At 42.9% G+C, this 23,150-nt stretch overlaps 2 protein-coding genes across 4 annotated transcripts in view; one reads left to right on the forward strand and one right to left on the reverse strand.

Annotated features, from left to right (window-relative positions):
* Window positions 1–23,150, forward strand: part of PIN4 (peptidylprolyl cis/trans isomerase, NIMA-interacting 4) — a 1,195,450-nt gene that overhangs the window by 168,232 nt on the left and 1,004,068 nt on the right. The window lies entirely within an intron of this gene.
* Window positions 1–23,150, reverse strand: part of HDAC8 (histone deacetylase 8) — a 250,811-nt gene that overhangs the window by 27,518 nt on the left and 200,143 nt on the right. For both annotated transcript variants that reach the window (XM_065915296.1, XM_065915297.1), the window contains one exon: window positions 1,370–1,475. In XM_065915296.1, the coding sequence (XP_065771368.1) occupies window positions 1,370–1,475 (106 nt within the window). The remainder of the gene's footprint in view (window positions 1–1,369; window positions 1,476–23,150) is intronic.

Here is a 23,150-nt window from a genome sequence, read left to right on the forward strand (position 1 = left end):
GGAGGAAACAAGGGTGGGAGCATGTGTTAATCAAGTCTGCGGTGTAGTAAGAAAGGCTAGAGAAAGGCCAGGAAAGGAAGGATTTTAAAGGCCTTAAAGGTTCAAGGAGGGAGGAAGATTTGGTTAGGAAGTGAAGACTTTGAAGTTGGTAGCCATTGAGAGACCAGAGGGAGGTGCCTTAAAACTATAGGGTCAGGGAAGGGCTGAAGGCTGTAGGATACCTGAGAGAGCTGATAAGCACTGCTGTGAGCACAACCTTATGAGTTTATGACTCATGAGCTTAGAAATCTTTCTCTCATCAAAGGAGCCTGGGATGTGGAGTCAGTGGCTATGGACTAGGCTGTTGTCACAGACTGGGCTGTACTAGATGACAGGGCCTTAATATCACTTTCGGCAAAGATCCCCAGGACAATGTGTTCCCTCAGACTAACTCTGACACAGAACAGGCTTCTCTTTTGTGCTGGATTTTATTCCAATGAGGGAATCAAAGTTAGGAGAACTGGTGCTATCTTGGTTGTTAGTTGAATAAACATAGGAATTTCACTCTCCATTATGGGCAATGTGATACCTTTGGCCTTCTAACTCTGCAAATAATTAGGACACCCCAAAATATGCACACATACACACAAATTCAATTAAATAGGAATGTGGGTACCAAAACAACTTTAAAAAATTGTAGATGAAGTGAGTTTAGTTGTGAAACAGCAGTTGGGGTTGAGAGGGGGGTTTCTACAGTGTCCCCAAACAGCTAGTGGACAGTGTGATCAAGTGGGCAATAACCTGATGACTGCCATTTTCCCTCTGTCCAGAGGCCAGAATAATTGGAGGACAACCTTAGGGAAAGGAAGAATAGGGAAGCAGCCAAATCTCCAGTTCTCTAAGTGAGACTGGGGAATCCACTTCCATGACTTCAAAATCTTTGACTACTCACTGTGGGCTCACAGTCACTGAAAGCTCTATTGGACCAATGAACCACATTGGAACAGAATGCCTGCGAGTCCTCCTGCCCCCACGTCCAATCCCAAGTCTGAATTGACTTGACCTTCTCTTATCTTAGAGAGGGTTTTACTGTTGCCCTTTTCAAAGAGAGTTCCAGGGCACACTTTAGAACTGGCTTTCCACTGGAGGTGCTTAAAGCTGAAACTTTTGTCTCCCTGAAGGTGACATTAGTTGGCCAAATGACAATCCCAACCAGAGTGACCAGTGCAGAATTCCAACTACAAGCTCTTAGGCTGAGAAGAGGTTTCCCTTTTGAGTCAGTATAAAGTCTAGCCACCAAATGACAAATGGTATTTGGGGAAGCCCCCACTGATGGGTCACCACAAGCTGGGGGGAATGAGGAGCGCTGGATTTGAAGGGTGGTGCTCACCTTTGATGTAGTTGAGGATTTGCTGGACTCGGTGGGGCTCATTGCGGTCTGGCCGGCAGCTTGGCGTGATTTCCAGCACATAATCAGGACCATATGCTGTGAAAAACTGTAAGGAAAAGGGAAAGGCTAAAAAACAAACTAAACCACAGAAAACCTCCAAACCAAACCACAGACAATCAGAACAACAATAACAACCCACTGCTACCGGCAAGGCAAGGAAGGCCCAGGTGGACAGGGCAGGAGGATGCAGCAGGAAACTGGTCTCCTTGTTCAAACCTCCTGTGACAGTCCACTGCAAAATTCTTTCTTTGGCTTGGTGTTCAAGGTCCTCTCTGCTCACATCTCAACTTTTCTCTCCAGCCTCAGCTCACTCATTCCTTCTTCTCTAGCCACACTGGCTGACTCTGGGCTCTCCCAAATGAGACCATGCTTGGTCCCTCACTCCCTTGAGGATCTTTGCCATTGTTTTTTCCTGGGGCCTGCAAAATCCCTCCCCCATCCCTTGCTGCCTGTGAAAAACCTCTCCAACCTTCCAGGCACAGCTCAAATGTCACCTCCTTCACAAAGCTGTCCCTCATTCTACACAAGACCCAGAGCATTCTGTTGGTACATCTCTTATGGCCCTTGTTCAACAAATAGACAGTGCTTGCCTGCATATCACATACAGGTCACTGTGCCAGCTGCTGTAGGGGCTGTGAAGATGGACAAGCCCTCCTTTGGGGTCCTCTAGGTGCTCTTCAGTGTGTAGAGATTTTTCAACAGTGACCTGATCTCCCTATACTGGATTATCAGCTCCTTAAATGCAGGCAGCACCTGTCTTAGTCACCTCCTTGGCCCTCACAGATCAAGGCCTGTTAGTTCTGGTTGCCTTGAATTCCCTGCAACAGGAATGTCAAATGAGTCTAGTTTTCTATTTTTTCTGTAGTAGGGTTTGTTTTTAAATTCAGAGAATCAAAATAAAGGTTTTTGGTTTCTATTTCTAGCTCACTAGATGATTCCTTGTGACCTTTGGTAAGTCACAATATCTGATTCAGCTTCTCTATTAGGGACCGCTTGGGGAAAAACACTCCATGACAAAGGGAATCATTCAATTGGGAGAAGTTTTTGAATGGGAAATATGCAAAGCTACTATTTCTGTTTAGTTTTTAACAGAAATAGTATTTGTACACACTTTCTGGAGAGAGAGCATATGGTCCTTAACATTATGTGCTTTCAATAGTGATATTGTTAGGCAGTAAGTAAGCCAGGGAAATTTAAATTCCCTGGGGAAAAAATGGTACAGAGGGCATGAAAACAAGGGATCTTGGCATGTGTCATGAATTTGATGTCATTCAAACAGCCTTTTAAAAATAATCCAAGGTGACTGCCATTGCCATCAAATTATCCTTGTTAAGAGTCTGGATGTATATCTGGCACCATGGGAGAGATTGTGGAATAATCTCTAGGGATTCTAACACATCTTTGTGGAATCTATGGCAGTAATTTGATGGGAAGATGACTTGCACATCTACGACAGAAGACTCCTCATATCTAATTAAAAGAAAAATGACCAAGACTGTGCCAATGCTTATAATGCTTTTTCTTTTATTGGACTGACCTAAAAAGGAGAGGAGTCTAGTTCCTTTCTTCTGGAGTTATTACTCGCTGATGTCTGAAGTCCCAAGTTCTGGAGATAGAAGATGCCTTGTGTAGAGATTGTCTTTACAGAAACTAACTCCCCCATTCTGATCAAAGAAACCTGAGAGGTTTGTATTTTTAGCCAAGGAGGGCCCCTTAGTCCAAGCCTGAGAACCTCATGGGCTTGGCTCTTGAAGAGAAGGCTTCAAACAGGTGTAGCCCTCTCTCCTTAAGTGGCCTCTCCTACTCCAGAGGCTGTCAAGTAGTACATTCATTTCATGGGCAAGGAATGATGGGTTTAGAGTGAGGAATAGAAGAAAGGCAGCTCCAATGAAGAAGTCACTCTGAGACACCCAAACTCCTGGCATCAAATGCTATAAAAATCAGAGGCAAGGGGCCTCGCTGAGGTCTAGGAGGAGGGAATGTTCTGCCTCCATCTACAAAGATAACACTGCTGATCCTCTGTCAGTAAGGCATGTCGTGAGCTATCTGTTTTGCACTGAGTGTCTGGAACAACATGTCCTCATTGTGAGGACTTGCTGCATGCTCAGGCCGCTCTCCAGCTTTAGCCCCCTCTTGGGCTGAGAGCACATGGTAGCAAGACGGTCAGCTGGGGCCAGAGCTGACTGCCACGTGATGGAGCTCAGCTTGACTGGGATTGAGGCTCTTGTCCTGGCTGTCTGAGCATCTGGCTTTAACGAACCCATAAATAACCCATTCTTTGCTGAAGAAGTCTGGCTGCAGGTAAGCCTGGGTTCCTAAACATCTCCCCACCTTTGCCAATCAAATATTATTCCTAGGTACTACTTATTACACTATTCTTAGGCTAGGGAACACAGATGATATAAGAAAGTCCCTGTTTTGTGATCCAGTTCCACATCACAGCCTTGAGCAGCTCTGCTTGGAGCTGAGGGAAGAGACAGGCACGAGGAAGGCAGAGGCTGTATCTAAGGCAAAGGTGGTGCCCTCTTTCCCTCTCTGGCTCTCTCATGGTATTTCTGTTTCTGTGTTATATTATGTTTTTAGTTTTGCACTTGTTAACTCTTTTCTATGGGACAGTGAACTCTGTAAAGGCAGAAACTTATGCCACATTCTCTTTGTAGAGCCTGTAGAGTTGAACTCAAGGTTCTCCTTCAGCCTTTACTTTAAAATTATGCTGAATTACGTTAATTCACAAAAGGTTTAGCTGGTTGTTCACTTAATTCTGTGGAATAATGCAAAGAGCCAATTTATGGCATGAACAGTTTTCTCAGCTCCTGAGGCAGCATGATGAGGCGGCAAGAGCCCTGGCCATAGAGTCAGGCAGAGCTGGATTTTTCATACTTGGATTGAGCTGTGTGCCTCAGGCAAGCTTCTCTTCTCATTGCTACCAGAAGAATGATAAATGCTGACCCAACTTGGTTGTTAGGAATCACAGAGATAATATACATTAAAGGGCCGACCACAGAGGCCAGCCCAGCACATGGTATGATGTCAGTACATGTGAATTCTCTTCTCTTGGGGCAAGAAGGCATTGCCTAACTGGTGCCTCACCAGGACCCCAGGGGATGTTGGCCCAAGCACTGGGACCTTCCCCAACCCCAGATGCAGAAAGAAGAGCCTGTTCCTCCTGCCAGACAAAAGCCCAGAAGTCCCAGTGGCTTCCCACTTACTTAAACCATGGGTTCCGCCAAGGGTCAGTAGAGAAACTGACTTCTTTCAGTTTCCTGCCTTCTGCTCCCGCCACTTGTTACTGGCGAGGTGGAAAGGAAATCTGATCACACAAGGCAAAGATATTGGGATGGAGGGATTTGGCCTGCACTAGAAATAGTTCAAGGCCCCACCCTGAAACTGCCCTCCAGTGTTGAAGAGAAAAGGAAATGGGCAAGTGGCAATGCCATTCCCAGACAGGTGGGGTAGGGCATGAAAGAGGCCAGCCGGCCAGCAAGTGCAAATGCAGGCTTTGATCTCAGCAAAGGAAGGAGGGAGGTGCTAACCTTCTCCCACTCCTTCCCCCTTTCCCTCAGTGCTCCTTTTGCTTTTTGGGTTTCATTTATGCATGTTTGAGGGGAACATGGTAGTGGGAAGGAGACAAATGGAAAGGATGAGGTGGGGCTGAAGGATGGGAGTGGAAGGGAATGGTACTGAGGGAAGTCAGTTTCTTCTTGACCCAAGAGTCAATGAATAAAAAAAAGGAAATAGTTTAGTCTTGTTCAGTTCAGCCCAGCTCAAAGTGCCTTTCTTGCTCATTCCCCTCCAGCTCTTGCTTATACAATGCAAATAACATTCACTTAGATACCTGGTCAAGAAGATATTCAGAAGAAGCCTTAAGGTTGTTGTTACTCCTTCATAATCCTATGTGGTCACAGGAAACTAAACCACAAACCTGGAACAGTCAGTCCTTTTATCCTTCCTTCAACATTTATTACATATCTACTATGTGCCTCACTAGGCTAGTCACTGGGGTGTAAAGATAGTAAGATATGTTTAGTAGGAGGGGATATTATAGAACAGTGTGATGAGAGGTATAACAATAATACTAAAGATATAAGTAATAACAGTTAATATTTTTGTCTTTTAAAAAATTGAAGTATATAGTTGATTTACAATGTTGATTTACTATATAAATATATATATATACATATATATTTCAGATTCTTTCCCCCTATAGATTAGTATAAGATATTGAGTATAGTTTCTTGTTCTATACAGTAGATCCTTGTTGGTTATCTATTTTATATATAGTAGTGTGTATATGTTAATCCCATCAGTAATAGTTAATATTGGTTAAAGGCTTCTTATGTGTCAGGCACTTAAAAGTGTCTCCACACTTTTTATGTACTAACAATTCTCAAACTTACTCATATGCAGGTTCTAGAATTACTTCCATTTTAAGATGAGGATCTCAAGCACAGAACTGTCAGATAATTTGAAGAGGTCACACAGCTACCATGTGCAGTGTGAGATTTGAATCCAGGTCATTCTGGAGATCAGCACTACCCATGTGTTAGTCACTCAGTCATGTCCAACTCTTTGCAACCCCATAGACTGAAACTCATCAGGCTCCTTTGTTCATGGAATTCTCCAGGCAAGAATACTAAAGTGGGTAGCCATTCCCTTCTCCAGGGGATCTTCTGACCTAGGGATTGAAGCTGGGTTCCTTGCATTGCAGGCAGATTCTTTACCATTTGAGTTACCAGGGAAGCCCCTCTAAACTACTCCAGAGGAAGTGACTGTGTCAGGGGATCTGTAAAAAGGGCTTGGTGGGTGGGAGGGAGGCATTTCCAAGAGAGCCTGGGCAAGGGTAGGGAGTGTGGAATGAAATAGCACATTATAGGCACTGAAATTAATATGATGGGGCTTGAGAGTAGGGTATGAGGACAATGAGGACACGAGACTGGGGAGGCAGGATGAGTTTTATGGTAGATACTGCCTGTTCCCCACCCTAAGGCATTTGGTCTGATCCCAGACTAGAAGGTCCACAAGGGCAGAACACTGTTTTGCTTTCACTGTCATACCAGTTCCCCAAACAGTGCTTATCCCTAGGAGGTGGCAAATAACTATTTGTGGCATAAGTGAATGGAAACTGGAGGGAGCTTGGAAATGAGGGGAGGAACAGATAAGCTGTGCACTTTAGAGGACTCAATGGCTACAGTATAGAGAATGGAATGGAATTTGAGGGGAGGAATGCAAGTAGGGAGACCAATGAGAAGGTTGGTGCTAGAGCCAAAATGAGTGGTAACAGGGCCTGAGCCAGAACAGTTGTGGGAAAACAGAGAGATTGAAAAACTCTTTATGTTATCTTTTATAACATAAATAGGACTAAACAATGAGTTGGATATGTGAAGTAAGGAAAAAGGGAAAGTCAAGGATTTCCCACTGTGTAGGAAGTATAGTAATGGGTTAAGGAATACAGGCAGAGGATAAGGGTTCATGGTGGGGTGTATAGGTGTGAAGGGGGCTCACTGGGGAGCACGATGAGGGTCAGAATAACGATGATTTAGTGTCTGGAATTTAGGTAAGAGGTTAGGCCTAAGATATAGGATATGTGCATAGATTTGGGAGTTATCAATGACATAAAGGAATTGAATGAGAACTGCCAAGGAATTGTCTTGGCCGAAAGGGGAGGCTTACTACAGAATAAGAGAAGAAAGGCAAGGAAAGAATCATGGGGAACAGATAACACTTCAGAAGTGGACAGGGAGAGGAAACAGTTCTGGTGACAATTTGAGATGTTGCGGATAGGTGAATAAAAGGAGGGTGGTCTTCTGATTTGTTTATGGGAAGGAGATCTTCACTGCAGCAGTCAGTGGGTGTGGACAAGGCCTGACTGGACGGGGCTGAAGAGTTGGTGGGAAGAACTGGAGATAACAACGATGGGTAAGAATACACACATTCTCATTTTTTAGGAGTTTGGTACAGGGGTGGGACTGGAGGAGAGAGGTATTTTAAGATGGGGGAGTCTTAAGTATATTTGTAGGCTGAGAGGAAGTGCCCATACGATGGGAGTCAGAGACAGCCTGACAGGGATTTTGAGTTATTTATATCCATCTTTCCAGCTCCTTAGTCAGAGTGCCACAAGGGAAGAGTACTGTTGTATTCATATTTATATTACCTACAGCTCTTAGCATAGGGCCTTGAAAATAATTGGAACTCAATTCCTGTTTGTTGAAGGAATGAAATAAAATGTGTTTAGGATTCTGAAGACATTCAAGTCCAGTAGGGAGAATCAGAGTCTTGAAGGATGGGGTGATTGCAAATAGGCAGGGATGGGATGGGGTGGAGGGTAGTTAGTGGAGGTAGGACAAGTCTGGGGAGTTCGCTAAAGTTGTAGAAGGAGAGAGAGCATGGGAAGCCTTCAACCCGAGGTTGAGAGACAGGACTTGATGTGACAGGTATATCAGGACTGGAGCTGTGCCTTAGGATACCCAGGAGTAGTATGTGAAGGGGTGGGTGACCAGTGTGGAGGTCACTGCCATAGTTCAAGGGGGAGATAGCAAGGGTTTGAGAAAGAGTGATTGCTGTCGGGACATGGAGGATAGAAGAGAGACATTGTGAAGGTAGCCTTGTGATGACTTTGGCAATTGACTGGTTGTGGAGGAAAGAGCAGGGGAGAAGTCAAAGTTGACTCTTAGATTTTGAGTCTGGGCAAGTGGGAGAGTCAGTATCCCTGACAGATCTGGGATAAAGTGGCAGGCAGAGCTAGTCTGGCTCAGGGAAGTGGATGGGCTTGGGTTTCGTGGGCTTGAGATGACAGTAGGATATATGGGTCACTATGTCTAGCAGGCAGCTGGAGATGGGATGATGGTGTGTGGAAGTGAGGTCATGGCTAAGCACTAAGGCAGTAAGGGGATAAAAAGAGCTAGTGACTAGGCAGAAAAAGAGCAACCAGAGAAGAAGAAAGAGAATGGTAAGGTAAAATCTCTTAGACCCTTAGGGATGAATTTCAGCACGAGGAAGATGCCTAAAGGAATACATTTGCCATGCCAGCAGTAGACTCTTATGGTTAAACTAGTATCCATCTCTCCTAGTCAATATAAAAAAGCCAGCCCCCTTTTTATAATACTACAAAAAGGCTCTCAAAATTTTTATTGCTAACTCAAGGTTTACCTTTTCCTATAAATTAGGCTTGATCCTATCAAGGTAAGCCCATGGTTGATGCCAATCTCTCTTTATAGATCACTGAGGCTTTGCTCTTTCATCAGCTGGGGAATTTGTGCTGGTGATTATGATGTTTGCCCTGGCCAGAAAGAGCATTTCTTATCCTTACTCACCCTGGGAAAAGAACTCATCACAACCAGAATGATATAGCATCATCACTTTGAACTGTAACATGGTCTTTTAAGATGCTTCTCAACTTTTCCTATGTCACCAATTACTCCATCAAAGAACCTGGCCCCAACCATGATGGAAACAAAAAAGCTCTCTTTTCCCCAGAAAAATGTTTCTGTTTACAGGAAATTCAGTTATTATATATATCATTTATGGTACATTTTAAGAACACAAAATTGCAGCGGTATTATTGGGAGTAAATTTTATTGCCATGGCTTTACAACACAAACAAACAAAAATAATAACCCTATTAGTTGTTGGACTGAACTGGCAGGAAGCAGCATGTCAAAGGCAATTGCTTGTAGGCAGGAGAATGGGGAATTAGGAGTGTACAGAGCACAACCGAGGGGTCAGGGAGATGTGTGCTTCTGGAGACAAGATATGATATGTGGAGTCTATATGAGGATGGAAAACCAGTGCCCCATCTAGACTACATCGGTATCCCACCTGTGAAGCTTGTCTCACAGCTTGAACAAGGTCTGTACTTAAGAACTGCTTCATGGTGAAGCTCATACACCAGTACCAAGAACTGTTTGAATGATTAAGTGAATGAATGAGTAAGGCATTGAAATAGTTACATTATCAAGAAGTTTTAATGGCATTTTAACTATTGGTATAAAAAATTTTATTAAGCAAAATAATCAGGTAAACCTGGGAACTGTTAGCTTATGTGAGCACTGATTATATTTAAACAAAGAATATGCCAAGTATTAAATAGTATTATTCCATTAGCTAAAGTACTTAGAGAGGCTTCATGAACATACAAATGTATATAGCCCTTTAGTGTATTCATTAACATTCCTATGTTAGTCAACCTGCAGGAGTGTGTGTGCATGTACGCACACATGCACACATGTTCTATTAGATGCTGAGAATTATTCTAGGTCCTTGGAGGGGAGGTTAAGTATAAAAAAAGAATAAGGCCTGGTGACTGCTCTCAAGGAGATGAAAATCTAAATAGAGAGAGAAAGATAATTACAGGGAGGGCAGAGGAACAAATCCAAGCTTAACTGTGTGGTATTGGCTAGAGTACAGTAAAATGTCCTCACACGTGTGGGGCGCTGGACAACTGAGATGACTTGTCCAAGATCACAGTGTTAAAGTGATAGATGTGAACTTGAACCCATGGCTTCAGACTTTCAATCCAGTGGGTTTTCCATTACACCATGAAGCAAAAAGCACAGTAGTTAAAGAATGATTTCCGGAATCATATGAGACAAGCCCTAAATCTCTTCTCTACCATTTACTAGCTGTGTGACCTTAGGCAAGTTACTTAATTGCTCTGTAAAATGGGGATAACAGAATGTACCTGATAGTTGCTGTGACAGTAAGTTAGTCCACGTAAAGCACATAGAACTGACTCATTGGAAAAGACCCTGATTGCTGGGAAAGATTGAAGGCAGGAGGAGAAAGGGACGACAGAGGATGAGATGGTTGGATGGCATCACCGACTCTATGGACATGAGTTTGAGCAAGCTGTGGGAGTTGGTGATGGACAGGGAAGGCTGGCGTGCTGCAGTCCATGGGGTCACAAAGAGTCGGACACAGCTGAGCGACTGAACTGAACTGAAAGCACATAGAATAGTGCCTGGAGCAGAGTAGGTGCTCAGTAAATGTTTATTGTCATTAAATGCTAGATATTACTATTTACTGTGCTTTACCAACTATACAAAGAAACAGGAATTCTACATATAATGGACAGTAGCAAAACTGAATTTCTTTACTAATGTCCATTCAGACTGAATGAGGGTGAGCTTGTGAAGACCTTACCCTGTAGTCCAAAACTCTGAAGCTAGAAAGAGGGTAGAGAGATCAAGAAGAGGATCCAAATCAATGAGACTAAGAAAAATGGAAGAGATGAGAAGAGAATGAGAACTTGGAAGTGGTAGGAGATGGCAAGGGGACAGAAGAGATAGAAAGGAGAGGAGATAAAAATGTGTGCGTGGGCTAAATTGTCAAGGAAGGGAAAGAGGTACAGAGGAGGTAGCAGAGGAGACAAAGGCAGGGTGGCTGCCACTTCACTAGGGGATCTCCCTGCAGGCCAAGGAAACTTCAGGGTGTGGTTTCAAGGGGTTTGGGGGAAGGGCCCTGGCCAAGACTAATACCTTTCCCACATTACGGTTGATCCTCAAATTTCCACTATTAGAGAGAATTCCTCCTTCATAAATATATGCAGGGCCAACTCTGGTTATACCATATGTCTCTGTTAATCAAATGAATATTTTGGAAACAAGCCTACACATGAAGCTTTTTTACATCAATTTTTCCTTCAGCCAAGGGTGAGATGGAAGAAGGGAGAGTATAGGGATATTGATTTACCTGGCTTACTGTCGGACAAGTACTAAGATGACCGTAAGGAAATGGATTCTACTGGAGGATTGTAAATGCTGCCTTGGCTCGATCTTTACCCTACTCCAAGCAACTGCCCTCTCTGTTTCTTCACTGCTAAACTTCTTAAGATCTTTTTTTCTTCACCATCTTGACCTCTTCTATTTCTCAGACACTTCAATGCAATTCTTCCCCATACCTCCATTGAACAGTTTTCTAGAAGGATGGCAAAGAGAGTTTAGCTTGTTGGCAACTCTGACTGATTGACAGTAGCTGCTTGGAGTACTGTGTTGAGAAGGATTCTGAGGCTGTATCTAGGTTCAGCAGGAAAATGTGCCGAAACCAGTTTGTCATGTAATCCATGGGAATACCTGGTAGGCAGGATGGGGGCTGGAGGGATGTAGTCTTATGTATTCAATATTTGCTAGTCCTGCCTTAGGACACTTAGGGGCTTCCCAGGGGTGTCCCTGGACACTTAGGGGCTTCCCAGGTGGCACTAGTGGTAAAGAACCTGCCTGCCAGTGGAGGAGACTAAGAGACTCGGGTTCAGTCCCTGGGTTTGGAAGATCCCTTGGAGGAGGGCATGGCAACCCACTCCAGTATTCTTGCCTGGAGAATCCCATGGACAGGGGAGCCTGATGAGCTACAGTTCATAGGGTTGCAAAGAGGTGGAAGTGACTGAAGCGACTTAGCACACATGCCTTAGGACACTAAGTTGTTTAGTTGCTCAGTTGTTTCCCACCCTTTGCAACCCTCCGGACTGTAGCCTGCCAGACCCCTCTGTCCATGGGATTTCCCAGACAAGAAAACTGGAATGGGTTGCCATGCCCTTCTCCAGGGAATCGTCCCGACTCAGGGATCAAACCCATGTCTCTTAGTTTCCTCCAATGCAGGCAGATTCTCTACCATTGAGCCATCAGAGAAGCCCCTGACTAAGAGTCATCCCCTAATTACCTAACCTAATGTCTTCTTTTCAGTGATCACTTTATTTGCTCTCTCTCCAGCACCTGTCGTCAACCACTGTCTCATCTATGGTGGTATCTTCTCTCTCATCACCACTCTTCTCTTTGTTCCTTGTCAGTCTCCTTCCCTGGATTGTCTTCCTTCACCTGTCTCTTAAATGTAGGCGTCCTCATGATGTACTCTCAGCTCATTTCTCTCTCTCTGCAAGAATTTACACTCTCTGCTGTGGTTTTAATCACTTTTGTGCAGAGATCCTACATTTCCAGGTTCATCCATTGATGACTTTATAATTGTCTGTTGGACATATCTATCTGAAAAACTTGAATTCTTGGTTCTGGATGCTTACTGTGTTCCAAGTTGAGCTAATTAAGTATGTCCTTCCAAAGAGAATGTTCATTTTCTCTTTTTCTTCACTTAGCATCATAGGTTAGACCTATTATACAATAAGCTCCTCAGCACAGATGTGAAGTTATGACCCTAAATGGGTCAGTATGCTTATGTTTTGTTAGATGTGCTGGATTCTGTGCTTTCAAAATACCCAAAATGATATGGGATAAGGGGATAGAGATTAGGGAATCTCTATCTCTGGGAGATATTCCCAATGTTTGATGAACAATGATTTTTCTTCTTTGCCATTTGTCAGATGAAGAAAATCATATCTTGCCAGCTGCAAGAAGATAAAGAGAGGCGTAGGGTACTGTCAGGACTGGCATTAACTCTAAGAGGACAGCCAAATAGCACACAATATGCTTGAGGTATTATTTGAAATCACTTACTAGTTATCTGCTGGGGCAAGATGCTGGGTGGGAGGTGCTAGGGAAATAATGATGAAGTACACCATCCCTGGCCTTGAGGAGCCTACAGTCTAGTACAAAAGGTGGAGAGGTGCAGGAAGAACTATGATGAGATGAACATTATAAGTGAGTCATTTCTCTGGAGCTACAGGAACTCAAGTGGGAATTCTTAATTCTGAGTGTGGGGGCTGGGTGGTGATAAGAAGCAACTGAACTGGCCTTGAAGAATGAATAAAATTTAAATAGGAAGGGAGAAAAGATAAGAAAGGCAGAAAGAGCAGAATGAAGACAAAGAAGACATATTCTTAACAAGTCATCAAAAATTAATTTATGAGAAAGAACAGAGTACAGGGTCATAACCAGCACCAGCACAGCTTTGTAAGCAACTTTCTTGTCTTCTCTGAATAGTGCATCTTTCCTTTGTGACGGACATTGTTAGGTTGATGGGCTTGGCAGAGGCAGAGGAAAAGTGAAGGATGGACTTGATATTCTGTGAGAGTAGGATTTCTCTCTAATATAGCCATCACGGTGGTTACGTGGGAACAAATCAAGAGTTGAACTTGCTTGCTGTGTGCTCTGCTATGCTTAGTCACTTAGCTTAGATCCTATTGATTCATTTGTTCCCTCATTCACTTGATACCAATGTTTCCCAAGGACTCCTGTGCACCAGGCTCTGGAGGTGAAGTCATAACTGAGACTCAGACTCTGCCCTCAAGGAGTGGATGGGGAGGCAGATGTGCAAACAAGTAGTTCTAATGCTATGTGGTAAGTGCTGTAATAGGCATCCAGGCAAGAGCTCCTGGAGTCCAGAGGGAAGATAAAGCAAAGCTCTGCTCTCTGAGTAGCCTCTAACTGATTTCCCTGTTTCCCCTCCCTCCCTGAGTTTTCCATCCAAAATTTAGATCTGATTAGGTTGTCCCCCCTACTTAAAAACCAAGGTTGGCTCCCCACTGACTGCAACACACAGTTCAAACTCTCAAGCAGGACACATAAAGGTCTTCACAGTCTGGCCCAGCTGACTCCTCCAGTCTTATCTCACACCACGGGCCAGGCTCTGCCCCCTACACTGTAGCCACATTGCACTGGAACATCTCTCCCTGCTCCTCTTTATCTAGTCAACCCTTCTGCTTCCCTTGTGCCCCTGCTAAATGTTGCTTCTCAGCTGTGCTGGCCTCAACTCCTCCTGATGGAATAAGTTCCTCCTCTGCGTTCCCACAGCTCGCTGTCAGGTGTCTATTCTAGCATTTATCACATTAAAGCAAAATTGTTTGTCTATGTGTCCATCTCCCCCACCAGGCCATGGTCTCCTCAAGGTTGGGAACTGGGTATTATTTTTTTCCTTAGCCTTGTGATTTGGCTTGGGCATGGCACATAGTAGGTGCTCCATCCATCTTGGCTGAGTGAACGAATGACTCTGGCATGGGGCCACTTGGGCCTTGTTATTGTCAGCAGCTAGTGTTACTTGAGAGATGCATAAAAAAATGAAGGGCAGTCAGAGTAGCTGAAAAACAGGCAGCTCTAGTCACATCATGAAAAAACAAAACTGGAGACGGTGGAGACAATGTTCCCACTCAGGCTTTAACAAATGACTCTCCCTTCTGAGCAGCCCCTTCTTGTCTGCTCTCCCGTTCACTTTCCAAAACCCAGTCACTGAAATGATTCTAATTATTCATGGTCGGTAGCATATCCAGGAAACATTTAGTTTATAAGCAATTAAAGTACACTAAAATAGATTTATGCAGGTTGAACCTGATCCTGCTGGTAAGAAGGGAGTAAATGACTTACATCTTGGAGGGGTATTTGCTTCCTGAGGTTACTCTTTATTACTCTTTATCTATTGTACTCTCTTGGTGCTAACATGGCAAACATCGGGAGGTCCTTCTTAAGGCGAGTGTGCAGTGAACGGTGCAAGGGAGCATGTAGACAGTGTGAGTGACCACAGCCAGCTGTCCTGTAAATGTGGGAGTACTGTCTCTGCCCACATTCCCCCTGCAACCCCTACCATGTTGGTGGTGGGGGGATGGCTCAGCAGCAGGAGCTTGGAGTAGTAGGAAAGCTCCCGACACCATGATTATGACTAGAAACTTGCTTTCCAATGACATTAGAACCACTTGGAATCATTTAACTCCTCAAGGTTCCATCTCCAAGTTGGTAAAATAGGGACACAGACCTCCACCCTTCCAACTTTGCAGGACTGTTTATGAAGATCAATGGAAGAAATGTTTTAAAAAGCTCTAGAGGCTAGATAAATGGGAGAGGGGCATTTTCATTACAAAAATTCTAACTCATGGGCCCCTCAATGCCTTAGAAATGGTTAATGCTTGTCAGCAGATTAGTAATGCTGTACCAAGGCAAGTCTGATAATAGTTTACTTAAGAGTCCACACAAGAACAATTCATTACCTTGCCTTGCTCAAACCAAGTGTTTTAATGTCCCTCTAATGAAGACAACAGTCAGCAGCTAAGCAAACAGGCCATTTGGTCGAGAACAGACACAGGGCAGGAGAGGCCTAGCACACGGAGTTCAGGCGTCTCCAGGGAATTTGTGCCATTGCTGCCCATGGCAAGTGGGCTCTGCTTCTTTGGGACTGACTCTAGGGGGAAAAAATGCCTCCTTTTTCTGCTCCAAGAAACCTAGAACACATACCTAAGCCATTTGTGGGTCAATGTGATTGGTGCAAAATTTAGAATAAACAAATTGAAATGGCATATTTCAGCACCAGCTTTTGAGTTAAGTGCAGAGAGACTGCAGAAGGACCAAAAGGCTGGCCCAAAAGTGATGGGGGGGGGGGTGGTCGGGGAAGCAAATGCCATGGAAAATCAGTACACTGGAGTGATAGTTTACCTGGAAGTCTAAGTCTAAATTATTAAGCCCCTGAGATACTTTAATGGAAAGTTATGTAGCTTACATCTGCAAAAGGGTCCTGGGTTCCTTCACGCTCTGTCATACCTCCTGGCCTTTCTGCTTACCATTCGTTGTGCAAAGAATTATCACGCAGCCCTCCCTTCTCAGCCGAGACCATTCTTACTCATCTTTCAAGAAAACTAGCTCCAATGTAACCTCTTTGAAGTCTTTGCTGACTCCCCCAAAGCAAGTTCCTTGCTCCCTCATCTGTACCTTCATAAGGTCTTTTACAGCCCTAAGTCCCACTCTGACATATTTGTTTATATAACTTTCTTCCCCATTCAGCCAGGAGTGTAGCTCTCAGGAGCAAGAACCAGATGGTAGCTTTATTTAGCACGGAGCAAGCACAAAGATGGGCCTCACTCAAGGCCAGCTGAATGAATGAGCATTTGGGCATACATGTGCCAGCTTCATTCATCAGGTCTGCACAGGACCCAAAGGGAAGTCTCATTAGGCAATGATCTGATATGGTGGACATGATTCTTCCACATTGGTTTACCTGATTAGCGACTGCCTCAGTGCTGGCAAGCAGCAAGAGACCTGCTGGAAGAGGCAGCCTGACAATGTACCAATGAGGCAAGGCCTGGTCCTGGCTATCAGCTTCGTTCCCACAACTTGTAAATGTGAGCTGGAAAAGTGCTGTCCTCCACTCCCACCCCTCAACTCTCATGTGCCTGCTTCTCAGGAAGTTGCCCAGCAGCACAGACAGCATCATCTTGTATATTTGAAAACGCGTCTATTACTAGAGAGGAAGGCCTAATGGATGGAGCCTGACCCAGACTTGGTTCCTACAGAAGCTTTGGCTCAGCAGCCACAGCCTCTGATTCTCCTTCTGGTTCTGATGAACTCGATGACTTTGGACACATCGGCTCATCTCACATTCCCCGCCCTACCCCTGCCAATGGGGAGAATAATGAAGATGTTGCATGGATTGAGTCAAAAGAAGCTTGACTGAGATCCCTGTGGATCGGGGAAGCAGCAGTTGATGTTGGCAGAGCCTGCGGGGTTCTGTTGTTTTGGTTGTTTCTGTTTATAAGTGAATCATTCTGCCTTGAGCCCAGATGTGCAGCCCATGGAGAGGAAGAGAGGAAGGGCAGGCAGGTGGGCACCTCCAGCATAAGCTGCAGCAGGCAGAGCACAGAGAAGTGGACAGGACTGAATGGGACTGGATGGGAGGGACTGGACAGGATGGGAAGGGATGCTCAGCTGCTGGCTTTCCAACAGCTGGTCCCCTGCTCCCTGGTTGGGACCAGGAGCAACAAGCTCTGAAGTTGTGTGTACTGAAGCAGTTTCATACTGAAATCAAATAAAACTCAAGACAAAGTCAATCTGACACATCTTTAATGATACACATATGATTATTGTGCTGTACTATAATTAGGCATAATGGTAAGCAGCTCTCAGGAATGACTGCAATTATGATTACTTTTACACGGATGAACCAAATATTTCAGAGGTTCGCCAGGATTGGGATGGGGATTGGGAGGGGGGTGCTCTGGATAGGAGGCAGACCAGAAAGCTAGTTGCAACGCATTTCTCTGGTTCTCCCCTCCCTGTCCCACCCTGGGGCAACACTCTTTCTATCCCTTATTAAAAAAAAAAAAAAAAAGCTTTGATGAGAGGTTTGGATGGCTAGCTCCTTTCTCTAGCCAGAGACAGGCCACACTGAGGTTCTAGGGTTGGAGAATTTGGAATGTTTAGATGTGCTTTGAGCTGATTAGTCTCCATTTTCCCAAGAGGCTTGAAACTCTACCTAGTGGCCTTAAGCCTAAAAAGTACATGCCCTAATGTGTGAACTGTGTTTGGATCCTGATTTTAACAAGTCCATGCAGAAAGATATTTTTGAGACAATTGGATGAAACTTAATAGTGTCTGGTATTAGATGGTATTAAGGAATCATTAATTTGTCAGCTTTCATAATGGTATTGTGGTTATTTAAGAAAAGGTCCTTATCTGTTGGAGAAACGCACTGAAATATTTACAGGCCAGCAACTGTGGAATCCCTCATAGTTCAGTTGGTAAAGAATCCACCTGCAATGCAGGAGACCCCAGTTCCATCTCTGGGTTGGGAAGATCCCCTGGAGGGATAGGCTACCTGCTCTAGTATTTTTGGGCTTCCCTTGTGGCTCAGTTGGTAAAGAATCCACCTGCAATGTGGGAGACCTGGGTTCAGTCCCTGGATTGTGAAGATCCCCTGGAGAAGGGAAAGGCTACCCATTCCAGTATTCTGGCTTGGAGAATTCCATGGACTGTATGGGGTCGCAAAGAATCGGACACAACTGAGCGAATCTCACTTTCATTTTCAACTGCGGAATGGTATGGTCTCTGGGATTTGCTTTCAAATACTTCAAGAAAAAATGAGGAATAGAAGAAATATGGCAGAATGTTGGTAATTGTTGAAGCTGGGTGATGGGTACATGGGGTTTCAATGTACTCTTCTCTCTGCTATGTATATGTTTGAAAGTTTCCATAACAAAAAAGTTTAAAAAGCCATATAACCTAGACTGCTCTGACAGTGATTCATACATCAGTGAAAATTAGTTTGATCATGCTAACAACACCTAGCAGAGGCAGGCAGCTCTCAGGACTGAGATACGGGACAGGCAGAGCCAGGAGGGTGGGCAGATTGGAGCATGGGCCACTGTCAGGGAGCACAAAGTCCTGGCTGGGGTGGAGAAATGTGTGAGGGGAAGGGAATTTTAATGGTCAGGTGACAGTCTGAAACCTCTGGGAGAGAAGGCAGGAAGTGTAGGAAGGGAGGAGGCAGAGTGTAATAGGGACTCATGTCCACCTGTTAGGTCCCCTCTAGTCTGTAAGCTCCTAGGTGTCAAGTCTGAATTGTAATACTCTTTGTCTTCCCTAGAGCCCCCAGGTCATGAGTTTCTTTATTTTATTTCACTCATTAATTTATTTGAAAATTTTTATTTCATGCCTACAATAGCCAGGGAATACAAACATGTGTCTGTGGTAGGTAAAGGAGATGCAGCAGAAAACAAAAGTGAACAAAGCCAAGTCCCTGCCCTCAGGGAGCTCACATTCCAGTGGGAAGAGACAGACAGTAAATAAACAGCAAAGGTATGATAGGTCAGATGGTGATAAATGCCGGCATAGAAAATAATGCCAGGTATTTGCTGACAATGCTAGGTAGTTGCTCAAGACCAAACTTGCATGGCACCTAGGCCCTTATGAGCTTTTCCAGGTCCCCCCCTGCAGCCTGGCTTTTGGTCACGTTGGACTCTGCCTGCTGGGTTTCACCAAGAGCTCCTGGGCCTCTTGGCCTCCGTATACACTTTAACCTCATTCTTGACTTGATGGTCCTGTCCTATTCCTGATTATCCCACATTCCTCTCTAGGTAAAGTTTCCTCCGGGAAACTCTCATAGGTCCTTCCTTCCTCCTACCTCCACACTCTGCCTTTGGTCTTCTCCATTTCCACATAGCCCTACTACAGCCCTTATCATCTTGATTATGATTCTCTTCCTGACTAGACTTTGAGCTCTTTGAGGACAGAGAGTCTGTCTTTTTATGTTTATATGGCACAGGGCCTAGAACATAGTAGGGACCCTGCAAGTGTGTATGCTCAGTCGCTTCAGTCATGTTCAGCTCTTTGTGACCCTTTGGATTGTATCACACCATGCTCCTCAGTCCATGGAATTCTCTAGGAAAGAATACTGGAGTGGGTTGCCATGACCTCCTCCAGGGGCTCTTTCTGACCCAAGGATTGAACTCTTGTCTCCTGTGTGTCCTGCATTGCAGGTGGATTCTTTACCCACTGAACTACCTGGGAAGCCCAGTAGAGACCCTATACATGCTTAATACAGGAATGAAGGACAGATGAAAAGATGAACATGCCCCTTAGCAGAACATTGAAGACTTGGGAAGCATCCTCACCCTAAATCAAGTGTTAGGAAGTAGAGGTGCTAGTGTGTGCTCAGATATCAAAGAGAGAAATGAAATTGGTATACTTGGATATATGTTAAACTTGATGATGATTATAATCATATTCGCACTCAACATTTATTGCATGGACTCTGGACCAGACCACTTGGGTTTTAATTTTGTCTCTATCACTTCATAGCTGAGTGATTTTGGGCAGGTTATCTACACTATCTGTGCCTCAGTTTTCTCATCTGGAAAATGGGGATGATGATAACACTAGGTATTGAAATGAGAAAAAGTTCTGCAAAGCACTTAGAATAGTACCTGGCATAGAGTAAATGGTATGTAAGGGTTTGCTATTATTAATATTTATTACTGTGAGACAGTAACTGCTAAATGTTTTACTTATTTATTCATGTACATTGAATACATGTTAGTTCTAGGCTCTGGGAAAAGAGTGCCTTTGTGGAACTTATATTTGATCTAACTTTATCCTCATACAGTACAAGGGAGTTACTCTACATATCACCATTATATAAAGAAAAGTGAGGGTTATAGCTGTTAAGTAACTTGTCATAGGTCACAGAGCTCATAAATTGAAAATTAGGATTCTGTCTCTGGTCTATGTAACTCTAAAAACAATGGTCAAACCAGAGATTGACAAACTATCGCCAATGGACCAAATCTGTCCCTCTATTTTTTTCCCTTGAGGATTCACCCTTATAGCGTACATGAATAGTATATTTACAAGGTTTTGCAACCATCACTACTAATTCCAGAACATTATCATCACTCCAGAAAAAAAAAAAAAAACCCAAACCCATACATATTAAGCATTAATTTCCCCACCCTCTAGCCCCCTAGCAAACACTAATTTCCTTTCTGTTTCTATGAATTTGCCTCTTCTGGATATTTAACATAAGTAGAATCATATACTATGTAGTCTTTGGTGTCTGGTTTCTTTCACTTAGCATAAAGTTTTTAAGATTCATCCATGTTGTAGCATGTATAAGTACTTTATTCCTTTCTATGATTGAATAATATTTCATTGTATAGATATACTAGATTTTGTTTATCCAGTTGATGAATATTTGTGTTGTTTCTACTTTTTTGGCTGTTATGAATAATGCTGCTATGAAATTTTGTGTATAAGTTTTTATATGAGCATATGTGGTTATATACCTAGGAGTGAAATTTCTGGGTCATTTGGTAACTCTATTAACTTTTTGAAGAACTGCCAGACTATTTTCCAAAGTGGTAGCACCATTTTACATTCCCACAGCAACGTATGAAGGTTCCAGTTTTTCTACACCCTTGCCAACACTTGCTGTTGTCTATCTTTTTAAAATTATAGTCAACCTAGAAGAGTGAAGGGGTATCTCATAGTGGTTCTGATTTGCATTTCCCTAATGGGTAGTTATGTTGAAAGTGAAAGTGAATGTTGCTCAGTAGTGTCTGACCATTTGCAGCTCCATGGACTGTATAGTCCATGGAATTTTCCAGGCCAGAATACTGGAGTGAGTAGCTATTTCCTTCTCCAAGTTATGTTGAACACTTCCTTATTTGTTTATTGGCCATATCTTCTTTTGAGAAATCTCAATTCACACCCTTTTGCCCCCTTTTTAATTGTGTTATTTTGCTTTTTTTTGTTGAGTTGTAAGAGTATTTAAAAACTCTTAACTTTAAAAGGATTCTGGATACAAGATCCTTATCAGACATATATCTGCAAATATTCTTCTGAAAAATATTTTCTCTCATTCTATTGGCTGTCTTTTCATGTTCTTGATAGTGTTCTTTGAAGCCCAAAGGTATTTATTTTTGATGAAATCCAATTTATCTATCTTACCTTTTTAAAATAAAAATTGTGATAAGAATACTGTTTTCCTTGGTAGCTTAGGTATTTGAGTCATATTGAAAAACTATTCCAAGGTTATGAAGATTTACACCTATATTTCTTCTAAGGGTATTATAGTTTTAGCTCTTACATTTAAGTCTTTGATCCATTTTGAATTAATTTTTGTATATAGAGTGAGGTAAGGGTCCAAATTCATGATCTTTTGCATGTGGATATCCAGTTGTCCTAGCAGTGTTTGTTGAAAATATCATTCTTTTCTCACTGAATAGTCTTGGAATTTCTGTCAAAAATCAATTGGCCATAGATATACAGATTTATTTCTGGACTTTCATTTCTATTCTATTGCTCTATATAGGTCTCTATACCACTGTCTCGATTATTATAACTCTAAAGTAAAATTTTAAATCAAGAAGTGTGAGTCTTCCAACTTTGTTCTTTTTCAAGATTATTTGGATATTCTGGGTTCCTTGCACTTCCATGATTTTTAGTATCAGTTTGTCAATTTCTTTTAAAAAAAAAAAAGAAAAACTAACTGAGATTTTGATATGAATTATGTTGAACTGTTAAATCAACATTGGTAGCATTGCCATTTTAAGAATAATGAATCTTCCAATCCATAAACACAAGCTGTCTTTCCATATATAGAGGCTTTTATTTTCTTTCAACAGTTCCAGTAGTTTTCAGTGTACAATTCTTGCACTCCTTCTGTTAAATTTATTTATAAGCATTTCATTCTTTTTATGCTATTGTAATAGGATTTTTTTTCTTAATTACAGTTTTGGATTGCTCATTGCTTATGTGACAGCTCAGTTGATAAAGAATCCACCTACAATGCAGGAGACTCTGGTTCAATTCCTGGGTTGGGAAGATACCCTGGAGAAAGGATAGGCTACCTGCTCCAGTGTTCTTGGGCTTTCCTTGTGGGTCAGCTGGTAAAGAATCCGCCTGCAATGCGGAAGACCTGAGTTTGATCCCTGGGTTGGGAAGATCCCTTGGAAAAGGGAAAGGCTACCCACTCCACTATTCTGGTCTGGAGAATTCCATGGAGAGTCCACGGGGTCGAAAAGAGTCAGACACGACTGAGTGACTTTCACTTTCACTTTTCACTGTGTGTTACAATACAATTGATTTTTGTATATTGATCTTATATCCAGCAAACTTGCCAAACTTATTTTTTGAAAAGATTTATTTTTTCAGAGCAGTTTTAGGTTCACAGAAAAATTGAGAAGAAGATACAGAGATTTCCCAAACACCCTTTGTCTCCTTACATGCATCACTTTTCTCATTAACTTCATCCCCTACTAGAGTGGTACATTTGTTACAATTGATGAACCAACACTGACACATTACTATTACCCAATGTCCACTGACATTCCATAGGTTTGGACAAATGTATAATAATATATAATCATCATTATAGTATCACACAGAGTATTATCAATGACCTAAAAATCCTCTATGCTCTACCTAATCATTTCTTTTGCCATCCTCAACACCTGATCTTTTTATTGTCTCCACAGATTTTCCTTTTTCCTAATGTCATACAGTTAGAATCATATAATATGTAGCCTTTTCAGACTCTTTCTTTCACTTAATAATATGTGTTTAAGGTTCCTCCAAGTCTTTTCTTA

The sequence above is a fragment of the Muntiacus reevesi genome, chromosome X (genome assembly GCF_963930625.1).
Source record: "Muntiacus reevesi chromosome X, mMunRee1.1, whole genome shotgun sequence".
Lineage (NCBI taxonomy): Eukaryota > Metazoa > Chordata > Mammalia > Artiodactyla > Cervidae > Muntiacus > Muntiacus reevesi.